Source organism: Pseudochaenichthys georgianus, chromosome 15 (assembly GCF_902827115.2).
Source record: "Pseudochaenichthys georgianus chromosome 15, fPseGeo1.2, whole genome shotgun sequence".
NCBI lineage: Eukaryota > Metazoa > Chordata > Actinopteri > Perciformes > Channichthyidae > Pseudochaenichthys > Pseudochaenichthys georgianus.
The window spans coordinates 34,435,265-34,458,521 of record NC_047517.1 but is presented as its reverse complement, the minus strand read 5'-3'; the positions used below and the strand labels follow the sequence as shown (position 1 = coordinate 34,458,521).

The following is a 23,257-nucleotide window of genomic DNA, read 5'->3' as shown; positions in this document are numbered from 1 at the left end:
GCCCAGCAGCGGATCTGCTCACCAAATGAAGCAGATCGAAGATTACGTTTCTAAGTCATTCAGTGTGTCTGTTATGGATTTGACAAGCGAAGCAGGGAACTTTAGTTTCCCGTTAGACACTCATTGAGGTATTTGAGATTTCAATAATGTTTTCATTTTACACTCCAGAGAAAGATCAACAAGTGATATGTAACGAGGATCATTTCAAACCAGCTGCTACCATCTAGTGATCGGTTGGAGTTATTACGTCCTTACCTTTCAAGCTTTTTTTTACTTTGACGTTACTAACTTCAGCCTCCTTCTTCCTCCTTTTGCTCCCTGTGTGTTTGTATCTGTGTGTGTGTAGGATCATGAAATTCCACGTGGCAAAAAAGAAGTTTAAGGAGACATTGCGTCCGTACGATGTGAAAGACGTCATAGAGCAATACTCTGCCGGACACCTGGACATGCTCTGTCGCATCAAGAGCCTCCAGACTAGGTAAGCACACACACACACACACACACACACACACACACGCACGCACGCACGCATGCACACACACACACACACACACACACACACACACACACACACACACACACACACACACACACACACACTTTCAGTCAACTCCACAAATCATCATTATCATTTGGACGTTTGTACCCATTTTTGTTTTTACCTGAATGTGCTCTGTTTATTATCTTCATTGGAGGCTGTTGCTGCAAATGTTGTTCTGTTTAAACGAAGTGAACTTGCTTTTACCTCTATCCTACTTCCAGCTATGTATTCACCATCCACTGTGTGTGTGTACTGTATATGTACAAACGTATGTGTCCCCTCTCTCTCCCAGACTAGACACTGTAGTGGGGCCCCCTCCGAGGCCTTTCAGCAGCCGCGTCAAGAACTTGTCCTCTCCCTCCCTGCATTTATATTACAGCCAGGCCCGGAGGAAACAGTCTGCACCGGGGTTAGACACACCCCGTCCTGATCTGCCCGACAACTGCCTCCCTGCTAACATAACCAAAAATGTGATGATGTCGCACCTGGGTCAAGCAGCCTGCAATCACATGCTTTTGAACCTACATGGCAATTCAGTGCACCCTTATAAATGCACAGGGTGGCAATAGTCAAAGAAGCTTTTTTTAAATGTATTTTAACTCGGATGTATTCCTGTTTAACTGCCAAATTGAGATTACAAAAGCATACAATTTATATTATGTTAAGCCTACTTTACTCTGAGATAGGTGGGGTTTACACAAACTAAGAACTGATCAGCACATGGGAAGTTTATGTACACTATTTTACCAATTTGGCTGCTTTACCCAGGTCAGGTTGAAGAGGTCATCAAGAAGCTCACACAATGGGTTATGGATAGTTTACCAATACAAAAAATGATCTTTAAAAGACCATAACTATTTAATTCTGATGTAAAAATGTTGGTAGAGCCTGGGCCTTATTCCTACCATAGTTTTCAACTAAGGAGGTGATCCTTTATCACACCATTTTATACAACATAATATATTAAAGATATAACTTAACTTATTTATAGCACCCTGGAAACTGATCCGGATTTGAGCACTTTGAAAACCTCATCAAACTGCAACATGTTGTCAGCTAACATACTGTAGGTGCCTGTAGAAAGGAGACAAGCTATTGAATGCTACCTAGAGAAGTAGTGCATCTACTTTGTCTTCATGTAAAAGCCCCAATCCAGATTTTTCCTAACTCATTAATCCTATTAAATACCGGATTAATTTAAATATGGTAGTGGTTTGTTTAAAATACAGCTGTTTCACCTCAATTCCTTTTTGGCAGCTTCAAGCCACATTGAGCCTTTCAGATATTGTATCAGAAGTCCATTATGACTTAACTTAAGAAAAGGCAAAGCTGGAAATAACGCATCAGCAGTACTGGAGTGGATTGTGGCTTTTACATGCAATAACTTTGTTTTTTCTACAGAAAGTTTGTTGGAGATGTGTTGTGTTGAATGAATAGCAGTGCCAGTGGCGTCAACAGTACTAATAACATAGTGTCTGTTTTCTGTATCCGATATTCTATGAACTCTGATTATAAGCGGCGGGTGTAGATACACACAGACCAGCTGAGTACTGCTATGTACATGTAGGCCTACTGTATCTCAGTAGCATTGTACTGTAACAAATGGCTGCCGTTATATTTCCAAATTTACTCTAGGAATAGAAAACTGTAATGTGGCTAACAAGCACACTGAAGTGGAAAACATACCCGTTGATTTTTTTATGATTTTAATAATTATTTGCAGTGTTGATAGCGAGGTGTAGGGGAATATATTAGCTAGGGTTATAATCATGATGGCCAGTGTCCTAACTCTTGTCCTTACACAACATAACATCCCATAAAAAATATATAGGGATGCTCCGATCGGGAATTTGGGGGTCGATCGCCGGATTCAGTATCGGCCAATACCGATCGGGTGGGTGGGGGCTGTGGGGATCTTCCATTTAAAGTGATGTTTAAAACTCAGTTAATGGGGCTCATTTTTCTATTGCTTCAGTTTATAATCGTAACGGATTGAAAAGTTCAGATTCATTTACACGATGCGCTTCCACAAACAACAACCAACATAATTATTACATTCAAATTAAGTACATTATTCAAGTTTACATTAACTCTCTCCCTCTCTCTCTCTCCCTCTCTCTCTCCTTCTCACCCCCCTCTCTCTCTCCCTCTCTCCCCCTCTCTCTCTCTCCTGACAGCCTGTCAGTATCGTCTCATGCAGCTCACTGATCCAGTAATGAGTGACCCGACAGTGAAGAATAAACATATGTATAACTAGTTTAGCTTGTTCCAGAGGTAGATAAAATAGCTAAGTGTGTTAGGTCTAACTCTTAGTGTGTGTTTTGCTCACCGGTCCGTCACAGCAGGCGGAGCAGCAGGATTTCTGCTTCACACACGTTGCACACCGCTATTTTATTGTCATTTTCGGATACCTTAAAATACTGCCAGACCGGTGAAGCCATTTTGGCGAGCTTGTTTTGCCGCCCAGAGAAAAGTGTCATGTATTTTACGTCATGTGAAATCGATCGGAGCATCCCTAAAAAAATACATGTTCTTTGTTGAATAGTGACAAATCACAGTTTAAATGGTTCTTTATAAACGTTTCTGCCATGACATGAATAACAATGTAGATGTAAGACTACATACAAGTCACATTTTTAAAAGATTTTGTTCTCAAAAGACAAAAATCAAAGAATGGCCGTCGTTCATTTCTAGTACCAATATCAGCCTTGGATAAAAATCGAATAAAAAAAATCTAATTCAAAAACATTTTTAGATAGATAGATAGATAGATAGGAAATGTTTGCGTTGCAGCAGCATAAAAAACATGGCAATGTACATAAGAGAAATTAAGACACAAGAAATAAACAGTCCAAAATATTTCAGAAATAGCCTACATTTCCCTCTCGCCCTCTGTGTGTATCTGCATGCTAATGTTATTAAATGTTAAAAAAGTGAGAACTTGATCTAATTCCTTATTATCCACCTCAGCTTTGTGTGTGTGTGTGTGTGTGTGTGTGTGTGTGTGTGTGTGTGTGTGTGTGTGTGTGTGTGTGTGTGTGTGTGTGTGTGTGTGTGTGTGTGTGTGTGTGTGTGTGTGTGTGTGTGTGATGTTTCTGACCCAGTCTCTCTCCTGTCTCCAGACTGGCCAGTGCAGCGGGCTCTGGTCCCAGCCTGAGCAGCCGACCCAGGCACATGTCCTCTCCTGCCCTGCACTATTATTACAGCAACGCCAGGAAGAAGCTCTCTGGCTCAGGGTTACTTAAATTTCACTTAATTTTAAACTCACATACAGTAGAATCCCATTAGTTCCTTCTATGGTCCCCACTAGTTCCCTTTCTGTCTCCGAATGTGTCTGACTTGCTGTAAAATGTCACATGAAAACAGGCGTGCTTGCAGGGATGCTGATGATTTTCATTTGATTTGACGTTCTTTAGGGAACAAATGTTTGGAGTTTGCATAATACACAAAAATGGGCTTTTAAAATGAAACTCATCTCAAAGTGATTTTCAAAAACATAATTCATGTAATGCATTTAACTCCAGCCATTTGATGAGGTTTATTTCCACCAGGTGTCATATACACAAACATTTGCATTTAATGCTCATTTGTACTAACGCTTATGGCCTAAACATCCCTGTTGCTTCATTAGATCTGCTAGTTCCATACTTCATCCATTCTCCCTTAACCAGAAAGAAGGAAATGTGTGTGTGTGTGTGTGTGTGTGTGTGTGTGTGTGTGTGTGTGTGTGTGTGTGTGTGTGTGTGTGTGTGTGTGTGTGTGTGTGTGTGTGTGTGTGTGTGTGTGTGTGTGTGTGTGTGTGTGTGTGTGTGTGTGTGTGTGTGTGTGTGTGTGTGTGTGTGTGTGTGTGTGTGTGTGTGTGTGTGTGTGTGTGTGTGTGTGAATGTTGCTAACCTGTGTTTCCCATTACTTCATGTGTTTTGTGTTAACTAAAATCTAAATAATTGGTGGTGCTCGCCTCCCGTAGACCGATGCATGTTAGAGATATAGAAACTTTATTAACTTCACTAATTCAACATTATAACAGTGTCGAAGAACTTTGGTCAATACTCTAATCTTCATTAAGCTGGCTACAGATTCATAATCATTTGAATGCTGCAGTGCATTAAGCATCTCACTTGGATTTAAAATGTCCTAAAACACAATAGAAATAAAACATGAATCTACATACACAGCGATTCGGCTACAAAAACCTTGTCATTTCAGTAATGATGTTTTTCAACGTGTTTTCAGTCAGTGAACACACACAAAAACACGCTTAAAAAAATGCATTGTCATAACTTTTGTTTCTGACTCTATTTGTACACATCATTTTGGGATGTACTGTAGTGCTCATGACTTGCTTTTATCCCTTTCCTTATGAAAATGTGAAGATTCTTTTGGTGCACATTGGTTTTCATGTGTGAGAATAACCCATGCAAACTACATAGACAATGATATCCAATCTGTTTTTCTTTAATTCTGTTCATTTCGGGCACTGACACAGCCAAGCGATGTGTGTCTTACTGTTTTACTAACTCCTCCCGCTGCTGCTTTAGGTTTGTTGCCTGACTTGGGATAACCTGAAATGAAACTCGGGTGCCTTGCTTCTATTACAACATCAGTATTTTCAAATGTATCCACAGGGTGGATCAGATTCTGGGAAAAGGCCAGATTCCCGTGGATAAGAAGGTGCGGGACAAACTGAATCCAGATGGAGAGTCGCTGGAGGGCATGAGCATGCTGGGACGGGTGTGTAAGGTGGAGAGACAGGTAAGTCCAACAACTAATCTTACAGGAAAAGCTACATCAGCAGCACTGTAGCGGCTGATTCATAGGAAATCAAACTGAAAATGTAACTCAAAGTGAAACTGCCGCTGGGGCACCAGATAGCGAAACTTCCGCAGGTAAACATCCAAGTCCAGGCAAGAACGTAGTTTCGTATATTTATTTCCAATCAAAAGTACAATGAACGGATTTACGTGAATGCTTGCCCTGCAGCCTTTCCTGTGACTCACGCAATGTGTACAAATGTGTTCCTCTTCAATTTTAAATTGCGACATCGTCCTATTTCAAGGTCATGGTCACTGACTCTTACCTAAAAACTGTACCTGTATGTTTTGAGATATCCTGTTGTATGGATATCACGGTGCAGGGATTGATAACAGAGGAGTTTTATGCTTGTCTGCTTCTCTTTCACTCCTGGATAGATGCTTACTGCATTGTGTTGCTCCAGTACTTTTATTATTTGCAATTGACAAGAAAGTTGAATCAAATCCAATCTAACCTGTGCTGATTTGATTTGTGTCTCTCTCTGTTTTTCTCTACTCTCTTGCTCTCCTTTTTCTTGTTCCAAGGTGACTTCCATTGAGTCAAAGCTGGACTCTTTGTTGGACGTTTACCGCCAGGTCCTCCAGAAAGGCCCCGCAGCCCTCACTCTCTCCTCCCTGCCGCTGTTCGAGCTCGACAACCACCAGCACCTCAACTCCGACTACCAGACCTCCGTCATCAGACCCTCTTCTCCCCAGGGGGGGAATCTTGTTGGAGGCGGAGGAGAAAACCGCGGAGGAGAAAACCGTGGAGGATTACGCCGTTCTCTCAGCGCCAACCCCAGAGGCCTGCGTCTCATCCTGGCTCCTTCCGATGACGACGGCCCCCCGGACTCAGCCCCTCCATCCTACCCCCCGTCCACAGCCTCTCTCTCCCCGTCCCCCCTGCTGCCTCCTGACAGCCCATATCCAACCTTGGTCACCCCCAATGGTACCTCCAAAAGAGCACACTTCCCTGACCTGCCTCCTCCACCTCCATCCTCAGGGGGCTTCACCCTCCGTCTGCCCCCCCTGCTGCATCCCTCCCACCTCCGATGCTCCACCGACCCCCTCCCGGATGAAATGACAGACGTGCTGCAGCTGGATGAGGGCAGCCTGGGCCCATCCGTGGTTCTGGGGTCCAGTGTGGATGCTGAGCAGGAAGGGGACGCTAGTGCGGGGGTGCAGTCACAGGAGGGGGTCTGGAGGAGGAACATGAGCCTGGAGGTCAACCCCCTGCTGCTGCTCTCATCGAGCCCAGACGAGAGGCCTTCAGATTGGGGAGGCTCCCTCTCTGTGCACAACCTCAGCCAGCCTTTGAGCAACCATAACCACGGTCTGTCTTCCGCGCTTAACAACAGCAACGGTAGCAGCAACGGTAGCAGACACGGTAACGCCCACGCTGACCTCAGCAACTGGGATGGAACAGAACTCTTAATTAGTGAGTGCAAGATAGAGCCAGCGGAAGAACATTTCAACTTCTTGTCCGAGGAACCGGACCCCTCAGACCTCTTACAGACTGCGGAGGAGGAGGCTCCTCCCCCAGAGTTCCTCAGTCAGTCGCCACACATACACCTGGCATAAACACACACACACACACACACACACACACACACACACACACACACACACACACACACACACACACACACACACACACACACACACACACACACACACACACGCATACTGTATGTACACATCATTTTAAGGAAATGTACACAAATACAAACTTTCCTTGAAGATACATTGTTTTGGTCTCTATCTAAGGATATTTGGAGATGTAACTTTTTACAAAAACAGATTGTTCATATACAATGACATCAATACAAAAAAGTTGATCAAATTGATGTTTGTTTTAAATAAAGACCCAGGAAAGATAGTTAACTGTGATTTCTGAGCCTGCAGTCTGACACCTTTTAAACTAATGTTAGAAGCAAATACAAATAATTAGTTCACAGCAGTCCTTCATATTAACTCAAAGGAAAAGACTGTATGATTGTACCAAAGCCAACATGGGTGCATATATAAACAATCAATTGTCTAGTTGAACCTCAAACATGCCACAGTTACATGCCCTCACATACAACCACTCTATCACACACACAAAAACACACCGACACATGCAACCATCAACCACAATCACCACTAACTCCAGCTAACTTGACAAAGAGCTGTGACTGACTTTATACTTTTTTGTTTTCATACAAGTGCTTGTATTCAGAGACTTTCTCGAAAAGGAGTGTCACTCACTCTCCTTATTCAATGTCTGTCTTTGGCAATGTGAAATGTCATCTGTTACTTTCATACATATCACTGCATGGACTGTTTCCAAAAATAATAATGAATGAAATTAGAACTATAGGTGGGGCCTGGTGTGATGGGAATATCTGAAATATAAAAAGAGTTCAAAGCATCCTCAGCATGTATTTAGACCCAAAGCTCCCGTTCTGTTTCTACAACCACAGAAATATTAGTTAATGTTTATCTGGCTGTTTAGTTTTGTCTTTCAGCTAGTTGTCAGTACATTTGGATCGGGCAAACCTACTTGGAGAAGATGTCTTATCAGCAATCGGTAAAGACAAAGTGCGGGACTATGTCTGAATAGTGAATTGCAGTGTTGGTTTATCAAGCTGAGCATGAGATGCTGCATGTCTAAGCTGTTGCAATAAGAGCAGTTACACAACGCTGGTGGCCTGGATGTCCTTTTGCATGTTAATGCAACGTTATGTAGTTATTGTTTGTTTTTTATTTAGCCCCCCCACACACAACTGTTGGACAGCTTTTAACTTCACAAGTGCAAGTCCTGACTGCACGGCTAACGGCTAACTTGCCGATAGCTGCAATTGTTAGTTAGTTAGCCGTTTGTAGTTGCCCTAGCAGAAGGTAAAGCTTTTTGTACATCAGGAAACTCCTTAAATCATAGTTAGTCGAGGGAAATCAGAAAACATTTTGTCAATTTAATATGACCCAGTTCAACTAAAATCAACTTAGGGCCATGAAGCCTTATGCACTTCTCCTGGGAGAATGAATGAAGCAATCACCTAAGTGATGTAGTTAAAGAACAGATGTTCAGAGGTGCCATTCTCCCTATTACACCTTTAAAATGATTTGTAAGCTCTTACTTTAAGGACAAATAGCTAATGTTGCTTTAAAGCAATGTTTCCTCAAAATCCCAATCACTAGAGTGTGAACAAAGACTGCCTATATGAACATTATATATCCTAATTTGAAGTAATTTAAATGTAGTTATATGAATAACCCACTTACAATGACCTTTTAGAACAAACATACAACCTCTTTTAATTTGTTTTGTTGACAAACCCTGTCTTTTTACTGGGTGCTGTTTGCACCTTGTGCATCAATAATGATTAGAGGCTGCTGGACTAAACATATTCCCTCCTCCCAGTCCAGACTGGCACAGTAGGGGTAGTGAGGAGTTACAGGGCCACATGTGCAATGCACAGACTCCACTTATAACATATCAGGTTATTTTGGATTCACCTGAGAAACCCATGATAACAATGTACTGTACATGCACTGTTGTTGATCCAGTATGCGTGTTGTTACTTGATCCATGTGTCCCTTCTGCTGCTGACAAAAATGTGATGTATTCAAATTGTAAATCAGGAGCGAGGGTGGATGAGATGAGAAAGATGTGCCATATTATCTTAATACAAAATGCTTATAGATATTTTCCGTGACTCCTGCATTTTCAACATTCAGCTGGTGCACTTATTCAGAGGAATGTTTTAAGGAAACTTCAGCAGGATACTGACGAAGCAAGACAGAATTGAATCTGAGATTGAGATTAAAATGTGTTTGTTGTGTGGCTGCTTAAAAGTTGTCTGCTGCCCCCCTGAAAAATATGTTTAGTTTACCACCATTTTGTATGTGCATGTAATTCCTCCTCATCACATCAATCATAATTACAATACTTAACCAATTAGGGTTATTATGATACGCTTAAAACACTCAAGTGCACATATGTAGGTGCAGTAAGTCCATATTCAGATTGTTTTCACTGGCAGGTTAAAGGAAGATGAGGCGTTGCAAGTTTCCTAAATGACACTGTCCTAACACTTCAATTCAATGCCATCCTGCTTGTTGACTGCTATTGAATCAGAATTATGCAGAAAAACTATGTCCGCCATCTTAATTTTTGTTAGCCATTTTGATTTGTTTTTGCATGTTTACCTCTTAGGGGTTTGCCGTCACAGCAGTCTTAAAAATGTATTTTAATGTGTTAATGACAACCTTGATTCATCATTGTTTTTTCAGTTATTTTCCCTTTGTGTTAAATGGTGAGTAAGTGCTTAGCAAATTCATATTCTGTAGTAGAATATAACAAGTATTATCTCCTAACAAATTAAAATTGTAAACACTTGATTTTGAAATATTCTACAGCCCATGCAGAGTTTTTTTCTGGTATGATGAAATATATTATCAACGTGAAAGCACAGCTGTTTTTGAAGAGTTTGAGGAGCCTGAAAATGTGACATGGTAGTTTAAGGCTTAATATTGGAATAGATTATTTTGTAGTTATTGATTGAGCTTTGCTACATATGAAAAGAGGCCAATAAGAACTGTCTGTTACTTTGAAACGAGATGTCAAACACAAGGAAAGCCCATGGAGTGTTCCTGTCATACAACATGCTCAGTTTTGCTATCTGTAAATTGCTTAAGGGGGCCTTTCTTGCATATGAAAAGTATTTTTTTTTTCACGAGGCTATAAAGGTCCTGTCCACAGACTTTAAATGGCTTTGATGGCTAATAATACAATTTCTCTACTGCTTGAACAGTAATGTATTACACAACTGGGCCTTAAAGCTTGATAATGTTAACATTTGTATTTCTTTGAAATTAATTTATTAAAGTGCACATTATGTTCTCTCTTGATGAGAAATGCAAAAATAATTTTATTATTCTATAATAAAGTACAAATCAACTAAACAGTTTTTGTTTGTGTCTTTGATTTACTGTTCCGATCAACATTTAAAGGTGGGGTAGGTACATTTGAGAAACCGGCTCGAGATCGCAAGAATTTGAAAATACACAACTGGAGAAAATCTGCCAATTCCTTATAGAGCCCCTCCTCCAACACACACGAACGCGCACATGACCAATGAGGGCACGAGATAAATGTGTGCCCCGATAGAAGGCTGACAGGCAGGTATGCCGGGCCGGCTAAACGGATTGGTTGTACTTTTTACAGTATTACGGCTTCTACAAATGACATTTTTTTATGGATTTTTTGTCAAAGCACTTAAGATATTCATTGCTATCGGGATGTTAAGAGCATTCCATGGAATATAACAAAAAGTGTATCTCGAGCCGGTTTCTGAAACTTACCTACCCCACCTTTAAACAAAAAAAGTAAAGAAAGTAACACATGATGGTCATGATGCCTTTTTGGAATAAGGATTGTATATTCAGGGTAGTGAACAATGGGTAAAAGTTAAAGCATGTAGTGCCGAGAAATATGGAGTCAGAGGCGGTGCAAGGAAGGTGCAAGAATCGTAATTTATTTACAAGCTGCAAAGGACATGTTGTCGGGTCGCAGCCCGGGTCGACAAGAGAGAGAGCCAAGAGGGCACACCTATTTATAGGCAACCCATAACATGTCCGTGTGGGAACAATAACCGCAACTGTAGTTCCAAGTTTGAATTATGTCCCAGTGGTTAAATAGGTGGTCACCACAAGCATCTATTAATATTTTCGCAAATTCCTCCACCTTTCTGTGCTGCACTATCAATATGACAAGTGTAAGATTATTAACTAAATTCAGTGTTAATAAATTAAATATTTGTCAACATCTTATCAATTTTCATAGTTACTTTTGGTACTTTAAGTATATTTTGATGCAAATGTGTTTGTACTTTTACTTGAGTAACCTTTGAATACAGGACTTTTAATTGTAACAGTATTCCTACACTCTGATACTTCTACTTTTACTTAAGTTCAAGATCTGAGTACTTCTCCAACCGTTGATAAATTCAATATTTATCAAAATATCTCCACTAAAAAAACGTGGAAGTATAAACTCACAGAGGTTACATGAAGGCGGCATTCTTGATTGACAGCTTGACAGCTAATTGTGACCATACTGTGACGCAGTGAGTAGCAGCATGTATGTATCGTTAGCAGGTGGAGCACCACATTGAAAATGGCCGACTGGGAAGATGAGTACAACGTGGATGGCGTTGCTATTCAAAAACCTGCCACAACATCAGCTCCAACTGAGTGGAAACCGTACCGCGATGACAGTCAGAAACAAAGTGTATATTTCGGTGTGAGAAATGGAACCCGGTCTGCAGCCTCCAGAGATTGGCAAGCGGACCGTGGCGACCAGGAATCTGAATATAGAAGTCGTCGAGGCGGGGGGGAAGGTCGACCGTTTCCCCGGAGCTCCGGAGGCCCAGGACGAGGAACCTTTGGCGATGAAAAGTCGGACTCTTCACAGCCTGTAACTTTCGCCGTGGAAAATAGTTTAGTTGGCAGGATAATAGGTATGTTTTTAAAACAGTTATTCCAGTTTTAAATTGTGCTATAAATGTTTGGAACCTATGCTAAATTGTATTGCTAGCTATGCTAAATCACTAGCTATGCTAAATCAGCGGACTTCAGCTGGTGTCAAACTGTTGACGTTTGAGCAAATTGGTGAGGGACTGTAATACATTTTCACAGCATGTCAATGTACTTTAATTGACATGTTATATTTCCATAGCAGTACATTCACTTCAAAATGTTTTTATTTCATCCGTTGGAGCTAAATGCTACTGTTAGCTATCTTAGCCTCGGCCAAGTTAGCGTTGCTAGGCTAAGCAGTCACATGGCATTGATTGCGTAATAGTCATTCTGCACAGATTCAGGAACGTGTGTGTGGGTATGATCTGTAACATTGCGTTAGTGTAGTTTATGTTGCATCTCTTTCCCTGCTGTACTTAAAAGTGTGTAGATATGTTTAGTTAGACATTAAACACATTTTAATCTTGTTCAAGGTAAAGGAGGAGCCAAAATCCGTGAACTTGAAGAGAGCACTGGTGCAAGGATTAAGGCAAGTTGGGTGACGTTTTCCATGAAAATGTCGATTTCTTTTTATACTACTGGGTAGCTTTAACCTATAATAATGTATTATTGGTTTGTATTAATTGTAATAGTCCTTTTATGCTATATAATACAGTATAAATAATCCAAATCCTCAAAGTAGCTAATTACATTGGTGAAATACATGTAGTGGTTGAAAAGGTAAAACATTTGCCTTAAATGTAGCAGAGTAAAAGCATAAAGTATCACAATGTGAGACTGACTGACTGACAATTTATAATTTGTTAGGGGAGTTTTGGGAGTCATTGCAGAGCCTTGGTCAGGGCATGTTTAGGAAAGAGCTGCATGGATTGATCGATCAAGTTGCCGATTTAAATTGATAAGCAATCAATTTCAGTAAACAATAAGTCAAAATTGCTTGATTCCAGCTGACGTACTTAAGCTTTTCCATAAGGCGGTTAGATCACCGGACGACAGAGTCGGTCTCCGTGTGCACAGACAGGGCTGCTGTTAACGTCGGTCTGTACAACGGAACTGTGCTAAAACTACGCCAACCGGCTGCGGAGGGAGACTCCCCCCTTCACTGGAGAACTGCGCTAAAACAGCTGATCACACGTTCATACTCTGTGGTCACGAAGTACTCCACTAGCCCCCCCCCTCTGACTCTGTCGACTCTGTCGACTTTCCTGAAGTACTCCCCCGTTGATAGAAATCAACACGTAATGAATTAAGACCCCACGGTTTGATGATTGATAGGTGTGTGGGTTGTCTTTCATTTTGACATGCAGAAAAATGTTATAATAAACATAGATACTGTATGCTAAATGGATATATCCGCCTTCTTTCATTTATCTTTCCATTCCCAACAATATACATAAAGAAATGGCATATTTTGGACATAGTTCGAATGGTGATTAATCATGATTAATTAATTTTTAAGCTGTGATTAATCTGATTAAAAATGTTAATCGTTTGACAGCCCTAATAATAATGTATTATTGGTTTGTATTAATAATCTAAATCCTCAAAGTAGCTTCTAATTAAATCGGTAAAATACATGTAGTGGTCTAAAAGTATCACAATGTGAAAACGGACTGACTATGGAGAGGCGAAGTCCCTCCCCTTCCGGTGGACCTCCATGGGACCTTATTTTGGAAAAACTATGTATTGAAGTCAATGGGGAGAGAAAGATTATCTTTCAATCCCATTTGAATTGTGCCACGAATTACACATATGATGTTTGTCAATTTAAAAGATAATTTTGCAAGTAAAAAAAAAAAGTGTCGTAAAACTTGAAGTAACCCATTTTCTTTTTGTGTGAAACGATCAATGAATTACATCTCTGGTCTCGCAGACTCTCACAACAACACACGTCACCAAGATGGCCGTCACTACTGTCTTGCTAAACAAGGGATTGACTACCCTCGCTATCACCACAATGAAACACGTCCAGAAGAATGTCATGCAAAGCTGCCTGCCTTCAATCAATGTTTAATGTCAACCATTTGTGCAGATAGCATGAAGTACAAAAGATCGCAGATGCTAATGTAGCGTTAGCATTTCTCCCCCGGGCTTAAATTATGTATTATAGAATGATCACACCGGTGTGACAGTACTTTTCAAAGGGTTCACGAAATATGACTACTACTCTTACTGTTTAACATTTTGGGTTACTTAATGTTACTTCATGTTAAGGCTAATAAAAATGACAAGGCTAAGCCGGCTGTAATGCTAACTAACGTGCTCGCTACTAGCTAGGTAGCTACCTTGATCCAGCCACTCCTGGTCCTTTCATCAGACGGGAAGCGAAAGAACGAGCAAGACCCATTGCTGGTATGATAACAACCTGGTACTAAGCACACAGGCATCTTGTTAAAGTTATCTTATCTATCTCTTATATTTAGCGGAGGAAAACAATTGTGACATCAGTTATGACATCACTTACGCAACTCTGGGATTTGTAGTCTTTCTAGTTGCGTATTTTTCATAGTCTTACATTTCAACAGTTTTACGAAAAACTGACTTTTTTGACCTGGAAATAATTTTGTAAGATTGACAAACATATGTGTAATTCGTGGCACAATTTAAACAGAATTGAAAGATAAGTTTTCTCTCTCCATTGACTTCAATACATAATTTTTCCGAAATAAGGTCCCATGGACCGGAAGTAGATGGGAGTGACTTCGCCTCTCAATATATCATATTATAGGGTAGTTTTTGGCGTCATTGCAGAGCCTTTACAGCACATGGTCGGGGCATGTTTAGGGAAGAGCTGCATGGATTGATCAAGTTGCCGATTTACATTGTAAACCATCAATTTCAGTAAACAATAAGTCAAAATTGCTTGATTCCAGCTTCTTAAATGTCAATATTTTCTGGTGTCTCTTGCCCTATGACAGTAATGTAAACAACTTTAAATTGTGGACAAAACAAGTAATAGGAGGTCTTTTTTGGCTTTGAGAAACAATGATTGACATGTTCACCTTTTGGACATAGAGACCAAATGCTAGTTAATCTAGATTAATAGTCAGATTATTTGACCCTGGTAAAAAAATCATTGTTTGCAGCGCTAGTATAGGATGTTTGATATATTCCCTTTATCTCTGCAGTTTTTTTTATTCACTTTTTACATTGTAGGTCAACAAAGGGGACTATCAAGGTGAGGTGGTCCTCATGGGGTCCTCTGAAGCCCAGCAGAAGGCCAAGGAGATGATTGAAGAACTGGTGTCAGATAGCAACTCTCAAAATGGTAATTTTTCTGAAAACTATCTATCATGAAAGCATTCAATTAGGTGCAAAATATCCTTCCGCAAGTCTCATCCCATAGATGTTGTCAAATGTGACGCTTTGTCCTCAGAATGTCATTTTTCTGCATGTGAAAACATTCTAGATTTTTATTTAGCAGGACCACATTAAATGTTCAAACGGGTAGGATATTAAGACAAATATGGGACCAAAATGGTTTACAAAATGTCACCACTAGGTGTCACACATAGCAGCCCATACAGTGTGGAATATATCCCCCCCCAGCTTTCTTACACTTTGTTTCTGCACAGCCTCCGGAGGCCCAGGACGGGGAGCCTTTGGCGATGAAAAGTCGGACTCTTCACAGCCTGTGATTTTCACCGTGGAAAATGGTTTAGTTGGCAGGATAATAGGTATGTTTTTAAAACAGTTAATCCAGTTTTAAATGGTGCTATAAATGTTGGAACCTATGCTAAATTGTATTGTTAGCTATTCTAAATCACTAGCTAGGCTAAATCAGCGGACTTCAGTTGTTGTCAAGCTGTTAGACGTTAGAGCAAATTGGTGAGGGACTGTACTCCATTTTCACATGCTGTGAATGTCAATGTACTTTAATTGACATGGTATATTTCCAAAGCAGTACATTCAATTCAAAATGTTTTTATTTCATCCGTTGGAGCTAAATGTTACTGTTGGCTATCTACATTAGCCTATGCCAAGTTAACGTTATCCCCATTCTGCAAAGATTCAGGAACATGTGTGTGGGTATGATCTGTAACATTGCGTTATATCTTGTTAAAGGTAAAGGAGGAGCCAAAATCCGTGAACTTGAAGAGAGCACTGGTGCAAGGATTAAGGCAAGTTCAGTGTCGTTAGTGTCAAGCTAATGATGTTAGTGCACATCCATGAACATTTGGATTTCTTTTTATACTACTGGGTAGCTTTAACCTATAATGTATTATTGGTTTGTATTAGGGATCGACCGATATGGCTTTTTCAAGGCCGATACCGATTATTAGTAATCAAGGAGACCGATAATCGATATTTGGAACCGATATACATTTGCAGTAAAATCAGAAAATCTTGGTGTCAAAATGTAGAATTACACAAACTCCAACACAACTCAACTTCTTTGAAATGCATTTAAGCATATATTATGTTTAATTAACTTTTAAACATCTTACAACTGGTTTCCTCTCTGTGCCCTTTTCTTTAGTGCAGTCATCTGCAATGAGTTAGAGAGAGAGACAAAAAGTGGGGCTGCAGGCTGACATGCTTAACTAACAATAATGCTTAATTTATTATATCTGTCTATCTAGCATAAAATCCCAATAAGCTGCTAGCAACTGCAAAACACTAGTGCTAGCTAATGTTTTGCAAACTATTAAAAGTGAGGCTATTACAGTAGACCTAATGTTAGTCTAGTAGCCTCACTTCTAATATTTTGCTAAATACATGTTGGCTAGCTAATGATCTTCACATATCAACCTGAAAAACTGTGAGGCTCCACTCGCAGCCCCTCCCCCTCCGCACCACAGTTACTCCGCTGCGAGACGCTGCACGCACCCCCAACTCTGACTGACTTCCCGCGTCCCTGTGTAACTGGGAAACTGATAGAATTGGATCATAAGATCGTGGTATTTTTGCAACTTCAGCATAGGGGATAGGGATGTTTATTGAACTTCGGTTTAACACATGTATGGCTCTGCCGCTCAGCACTGCTGCTTGCTTCAGTCTGTCTGCGTTCTTTCGCACCTGCCTTTAATCCTGCCTCTCTGGCTGGCTCCCGCCCAGAAAATCTTCAGTAATAGCCTATCAGATAGCGCTGTGGGCGGGACATTGCTCGGGTACACAGAGTGGTGACTGCAGCCAGAGAAACGGCCGCATCAGAGCCAAAGTTTTATCAGCAATTTGATTAAAAAAAAGGCCGATACCGATAATCGGTCAAATGCGGAATATCGGTCGACCCCTAGTTTGTATTAATAATCTAAATCCTCAAAGTAGCTTCTAATTAAATCGGTAAAATACATGTAGTGGACCTTATTTCGGAAAAACTATGTATTGAAGTCAATGGAGAGAGAAAGATTATGTTTCAATTGTGCCACGAATTACACATATGTTTGTCAATATAAGGTCCCATGGACCGGAAGTAGATGGGCGTGACTTCGCCTCTCAATATATCATATTTATAGGGTAGTTTTTGGCGTCATTGCAGAGCCTTTTACAGCACATGGTCAGGGCATGTTTAGGAAAGAGCTGCATGGATTGATCAAGTTACCGATTTACATTGTAAGCCATCAATTTCAGTAAACAATAAGTCAAAATTGCTTTATTCCAGCTTCTTAAATGTCAATATTTTCTGGTATCTTGCCCTATGACAGCAATGTAAACTACTTTAAATTGTGGACAAAACAAGTAATATGCAGGCATGAAAATCACTCACCTTTCGGCGAAATTCGCCATTTTGAATCCAAAATAGGTCGTTTGTGTGATTCATGTAGATCTGCAATAAATATATTTTTGGGGTATGGGGGGGGGTTTGGGACCCGGAGTAATCTGCGGCCGCGAGCTGTTATGTGCCATCATGACACGCATGGTGTTCTTTTTTTATATATTATAATGCAGCGCGAGCTGTGTGCTCGAGTCTTCCTGCCTGTCGGCTCTGCTGCTCCGCGATGATGGTCTAGCTTCACCAGCCACATTACCTACGGGTGCGTTCGTTGATATTAACTGTGCGGTCCGGAGTCACTGTGGTACAGACTGGACAGCTGGTGAACAGCTGTTGGAACGGGCCGTTCAGGTGTTCAGAGCAGAGCTCCCTGTCGGAGCGCAGAGCGTGATGTGCACTGAAAAGTTTTTCTGTCGCAATATTATCGTTGAGCTAGCTAATTAGCATACATTGTCACTATCTGCTAACGTTAGCTTTAGCCTTCGTTTTCTAATAGTTTTTTTTCATAGGCTTTAAACAGAGGTGGTATAAGTATAGATCTTGTACTTGAGTAAAAGTAGAAGCACTCAGATCTTGTACTTGATTAAAAGCAGAAATACTCAGATCTTGTACTTGAGTAAAAGTAGAAGTGCTCAGATCTTGTACTTGATTAAAAGCAGAAATACTCAGATCTTGTACTTGAGTAAAAGTAGAAGTACCAGAGTGTAGGAATAGGAATACTCTGTTAGTAAAAGTACTGCATTCAAAATGTTCTTCAAGTAAAAGTAGAAAAGTATTCTCATCAAAATATAGTGAAAGTAGCGACAGTAAAAGTAGTCGTTGTGCAGATTGGTCCATTTCAGAATAATATGATATGTTTTATAATGATTGATCATGAAAGTGTTCTCAAAGCTGGTAAAGGTGCAGCTAGTTTGAATGACTTTGTATACTGCAGGGTAGCTTGTGGATTTATTCCAGGTGGAACTAAAGTCTGATTCAACACTTGATTAGATTTCACATCATTCATCCAGATCTGTAGAGTAAAGGTATTAATTAGTGCTGTCAAAATTATCGCGTTAACGGGGGTAATACATTTTTTGAATTAATTAAGTTAAAATATTTAACGCATTTAATGCATGTGCAGAATGGCCCGCCCCATACATGCCACCAGTGGCAGCGCCAGGGTATGGCTGGGGTAGGCTACACCCATACCAAGAAATGGCTTAGCCCCACCATGAAAAATGATGTTAAAGTAAGCAAAATAAAGTCTGCCAACTCGCGGAGTAAATTGCACAGACAGCAGTTAGTAAGATTGATTTCAGTAGCCACGGTTTTGAAAACTTTCGTCACGTAGTGATCGTCTTCTCAATAGAACATCTTTGATAACGGCGTGGTGTTGTTGCAGGAAGTCCCGACGGAGAATAGTACAGGTAACACATAACTGGTACGCAGGTTATGTGCGTAATCTGAAATGCGTACCGTCACTTGTGTCACAAAGCGCATTTGCTTTTCCAGAAGGCGGTTAGATCACCGGACGACAGAGTCGGTCTCCGTGTGCACAGACAGGGCTGCTGTTGTACAGACGTCGGTCTGTACAACGGAATTGTGCCAAAACTACGCCAACCGGCTGCGGAGGGAGACTCTCCCCCCTTCACTGGAGAACTGCACTAAAACAGCTGATCACAACGTTCAGCTCTGTGGTCACGAAGTACACTAGCCCCCCCCCCCCCCCCCCCTCTGTCGACTTTCCTGAAGTACTCCCCCGTTGATAGAAATCAACACGTAATGAATTAAGACCCCACGGTTTGATGATTGATAGGTGTGTGGGCTGTCTTTCATTTTGACACACAGAACAATGTTATAATAAACATACTGTATGTTAAATGGATATATCCGCCTTCTTTCATTTATCTTTCCATTCCCACAACAATATACATAAATAAATGGCATATTTTGGACATAGTTCGAATGGTGATTAATCATGATTAATTAATTTTTAAGCTGTGATTAATCTGGTTAAAATTTGTAATCGTTTGACAGCCCTAGTATTAATACATGTAGTGGAGTCAAAGTACACCATTTACCTCTGAACTGTAGAGGAGAAGAAGAACAAAGTAGCAAAACATTGAAATACTTAAATAAAGTACAAGTATCTCAAAATTGTACCCAAGTATAGTACTTGAGTTTATGAACTTCGTTACTTTACACCAGATGACATAAAGATAGAAAGACTAAGCCTTGAACAGAGGCATGACAATAGATTTTCAAAATGCTCAACAGTGCTGCCAAAATTATAAACTGACTGCTACACAATTAAAATAAATGCTTTTATATATTTCTATTAGATGTGACTCCTTAGCGTTTCTGTTATTATTGACACTGCTGCTTTAGTTGTTTTGACTGCTGAAATCCTCTGTTATTCCTCATTTTAAAGCCGATATTCCGTGGGGTCGGGTCCTTGTCACCTTTTCCATACCTGATGAGTTTGCATCCCTGATTACTTAGTAAGGAGGCCATAATATTTTTCACTCATGGCTGAAGTTAAGTTTCTCCAGCTCTCCCCAGGTTGGCAAAAAAATGCATCTCAAAATGCATCAGATTGATTATTTAAAATATGGAATATTCAACATTTTCTTCCGGGGGAGCATGCCCCTGGACCCCCCTAGAGGGATAATATACTTCTCACCTTTTTCACCCCTGACCCGTTTTCATGCCTGAATATGAGGTCCTTTTGGGCTTTGAGAAACACTGATTGACATGTTCACCTTTTTGACATGGAGACCAAATGCTAGTTAATCTAGATTAATAATCATCAGATTATTTGACCCTGGTAAAAAAATCATTGTTTGCAGCGCTAGTATAGCATGTTAGATATATTCCCTTTATCTCTGCATTTTTTTTTTTTATTCACTTTTTACATTGTAGGTAAACAAAGGGGACTATCAAGGTGAGGTGGTCCTCATGGGGTCCTCTGAAGCCCAGCAGAAGGCCAAGGAGATGATTGAAGAACTGGTGTCAGATAGCAACTCTCAAAATGGTAATGTTTTTGAAAACGATATCATGAAAGCATTCAATTAGGTGCAAAATATCCTTCCGCAAGTCTCATCCCATAGATGTTGTCAAATGTGACGCTTTGTCCTCAGAATGTCATTTTTCTGCATGTGAAAACATTCTAGATTTTTATTTAGCAGGACCACATTAAATGTTCAAACGGGTAGGATATTAAGACAAATATGGGACCAGGATGGTTTACAAAATGTCACCACTAGGTGTCACACATAGCAGCCCATACAGTGTGGAATATATCCCCCCCAGCTTTCTTACACTTTGTTTCTGCACAGCCTCCGGAGGCCCAGGACGGAGAGCCTTTGGCGATGAAAAGTCGGACTCTTCACAGCCTGTGATTTTCACCGTGGAAAATGGTTTAGTTGGCAGGATAATAGGTATGTTTTTAAAACAGTTAATCCAGTTTTAAATGGTGCTATAAACGTTGGACCCTATGCTAAATTGTATTGTTAGCTATTCTAAATCACTAGCTAGGCTAAATCAGCGGACTTCAGTTGTTGTCAAGCTGTTAGAGCAAATTGGTGAGGGACTGTACTCCATTTTCACAGCTTGTGAATGTCAATGTACTTTAATTGATATGGTATATTTCCAAAGCAGTACATTCACTTCAAAAATGTTTTTATTTCATCCGTTGGAGCTAAATGCTACTGTTGGCTATCTACATTAGCCTATGCCAAGTTAACGTTAGTTAGGCTAAGCAGTCACATGGCAATGGTTGTGTGATCCCCATTCTGCAAAGATTCAGGAACATGTGTGTGGGTATGATCTGTAACATTGCGTTATATCTTGTTAAAGGTAAAGGAGGAGCCAAAATCCGTGAACTTGAAGAGAGCACTGGTGCAAGGATTAAGGCAAGTTCAGTGTCGTTAGTGTCAAGCTAATGATGTTGATTTCTTTTTATACTACTGGGTAGCTTTAACCTATAATGTATTATTGGTTTGTATTAATAATCTAAATCCTCAAAGTAGCTTCTAATTAAATCGGTAAAATACATGTAGTGGTCAAAGTAGCTTCTAATTAAATCGGTAAAATACATGTTGTGATCTAAAAGTATCACAATGTGAAAACGGACTGACTATGGAGAGGCGAAGTCCCTCCCCTTCCGGGGGACCTCCATGGGACCTTATTTCGGAAAAACTTTGTATTGAAGTCAATGGAGAGAGAAAGATTATCTTTCAATCCCGTTTGAATTGTGCCACAAATTACACATATGATGTTTGTCAATATAAGGTCCCATGGACCGGAAGTAGATGGGCGTGACTTCGCCTGTCAATATATCATATTATAGGGTAGTTTTTGGCGTCATTGCAGAGCCTTTACAGCACATGGTCAGGGCATGTTTAGGGAAGAGCTTCATGGATTGATCAAGTTGCCGATTTACATTGTAAACCATCAATTTCAGTAAACAATGAGTCAAAATTGCTTGATTCCAGCTTCTTGAATGTCAATATTTTCTGGGTTCTCTTGCCCTATAACAGTAATGTAAACATCTTTAAATTGTGGACAAAACAAGTAATAGGAGGTCCTTTTGGGCTTTAAGAAACACTGATTGACTTGTTCACCTTTTTGACATGGAGACCAAATGCTAGTTAATCTAGATTAATAGTCAGATTATTTGACCCTGGTAAAAAAAATCATTATTTGCAGTGCTAGTATAGGATGTTTGATATATTCCCTTTATCTCTGCAGTTTTTTTCTTGACTTTTTACATTGTAGGTCAACAAAGGGGACTATCAAGGTGAGGTGGTCCTCATGGGGTCCTCTGAAGCCCAGCAGAAGGCCAAGGAGATGATTGAAGAACTGGTGTCAGATAGCAACCCTCAAAATGGTAATTTTTCTGAAAACTATCTATCATGAAAGCATTCAATTAGGTGCAAAATATCCTTCCGCAAGTCTCATCCCATAGATGTTGTCAAATGTGACGCTTTGTCCTCAGAATGTCATTTTTCTGCATGTGAAAACATTCTAGATTTTTATTTAGCAGGGCCACATTAAATGTTCAAACGGGTAGGATATTAAAGCTCCCATGTCATGGCCATTTCTACTGATCATAATTCCGTTGTTGAGGTATACTAGAATAGATTTATACTGTGCAATTTTCCAAACTCACATTGGTTTCTCATACAGCATCTCTGTAAAGTATGTGTGTTCACTCTCTGTCCTAAACGGCTTGTTTGAGCTCCTGCCCCCCCCCCCCTCCCTGTGAGCCCAGTGTGCTCTGATTGGTCGAGAAGCCGACAGGCTCGTTGCTGCTCAGACAGACACACACACACACACACACACACACACTGCTGCAGGAGCAGACAGGCTTGGCGATACAGCTAGAACAAGCGAAACTCATCCTGAGCACACACTCACAGCTGAAGTAAAAACAATAAGTGTGGCTTGAAATTGAGTAAGAAAAAGGTTTATAACGCTGTGAGAATGGGTCTGCAGAGAGCATTTCTCCGCGATCCCAATTTAGTAGTTCGAAAAACGTTTACCCATTTAAACAGTCGTGGTAGATACCTTGTTTGTTTTAAACATCATAAATACACAAACAACAATGAATACTTACAGGTTGTGTACCCGAATCTCCCACTGCTCCAAACAAAGTAGGAACAGCATAGTTCTTCAGTGCCCTGCACTGTACATATCCGCCAT

General features: G+C 40.4%; 2 protein-coding genes across 6 annotated transcripts in view; both read left to right on the top strand.

Moving 5' to 3' along the window:
• kcnq5a (potassium voltage-gated channel, KQT-like subfamily, member 5a) overlaps nucleotides 1-10,266 on the top strand; it is a 128,132-nt gene extending 117,866 nt beyond the window's left edge. For 2 of the 5 annotated variants that reach the window (XM_071205570.1, XM_034100539.2), the window contains exons 12-16: nucleotides 347-478; nucleotides 834-950; nucleotides 3,664-3,777; nucleotides 5,167-5,293; nucleotides 5,878-10,266. In XM_071205570.1, the coding sequence (XP_071061671.1) occupies nucleotides 347-478; nucleotides 834-950; nucleotides 3,664-3,777; nucleotides 5,167-5,293; nucleotides 5,878-6,912 (1,525 nt within the window). In that variant the 3' untranslated portion in view covers nucleotides 6,913-10,266. The remainder of the gene's footprint in view (nucleotides 1-346; nucleotides 479-833; nucleotides 951-3,663; nucleotides 3,778-5,166; nucleotides 5,294-5,877) is intronic. The other 3 variants (XM_071205572.1, XM_034100543.2, XM_071205571.1) reach the window with 2 other exon arrangements.
• Nucleotides 10,267-11,402: 1,136 nt separating this feature from the next.
• Nucleotides 11,403-23,257, top strand: part of ddx43 (DEAD (Asp-Glu-Ala-Asp) box polypeptide 43) — a 40,834-nt gene continuing 28,979 nt past the window's right edge. The window contains exons 1-9 of the mRNA XM_034101160.2: nucleotides 11,403-11,837; nucleotides 12,330-12,385; nucleotides 15,013-15,124; nucleotides 15,432-15,533; nucleotides 15,922-15,977; nucleotides 20,474-20,585; nucleotides 20,890-20,991; nucleotides 21,410-21,465; nucleotides 22,331-22,442. Of these exons, the coding sequence (XP_033957051.1) occupies nucleotides 11,495-11,837; nucleotides 12,330-12,385; nucleotides 15,013-15,124; nucleotides 15,432-15,533; nucleotides 15,922-15,977; nucleotides 20,474-20,585; nucleotides 20,890-20,991; nucleotides 21,410-21,465; nucleotides 22,331-22,442 (1,051 nt within the window). The 5' untranslated portion in view covers nucleotides 11,403-11,494. The remainder of the gene's footprint in view (nucleotides 11,838-12,329; nucleotides 12,386-15,012; nucleotides 15,125-15,431; nucleotides 15,534-15,921; nucleotides 15,978-20,473; nucleotides 20,586-20,889; nucleotides 20,992-21,409; nucleotides 21,466-22,330; nucleotides 22,443-23,257) is intronic.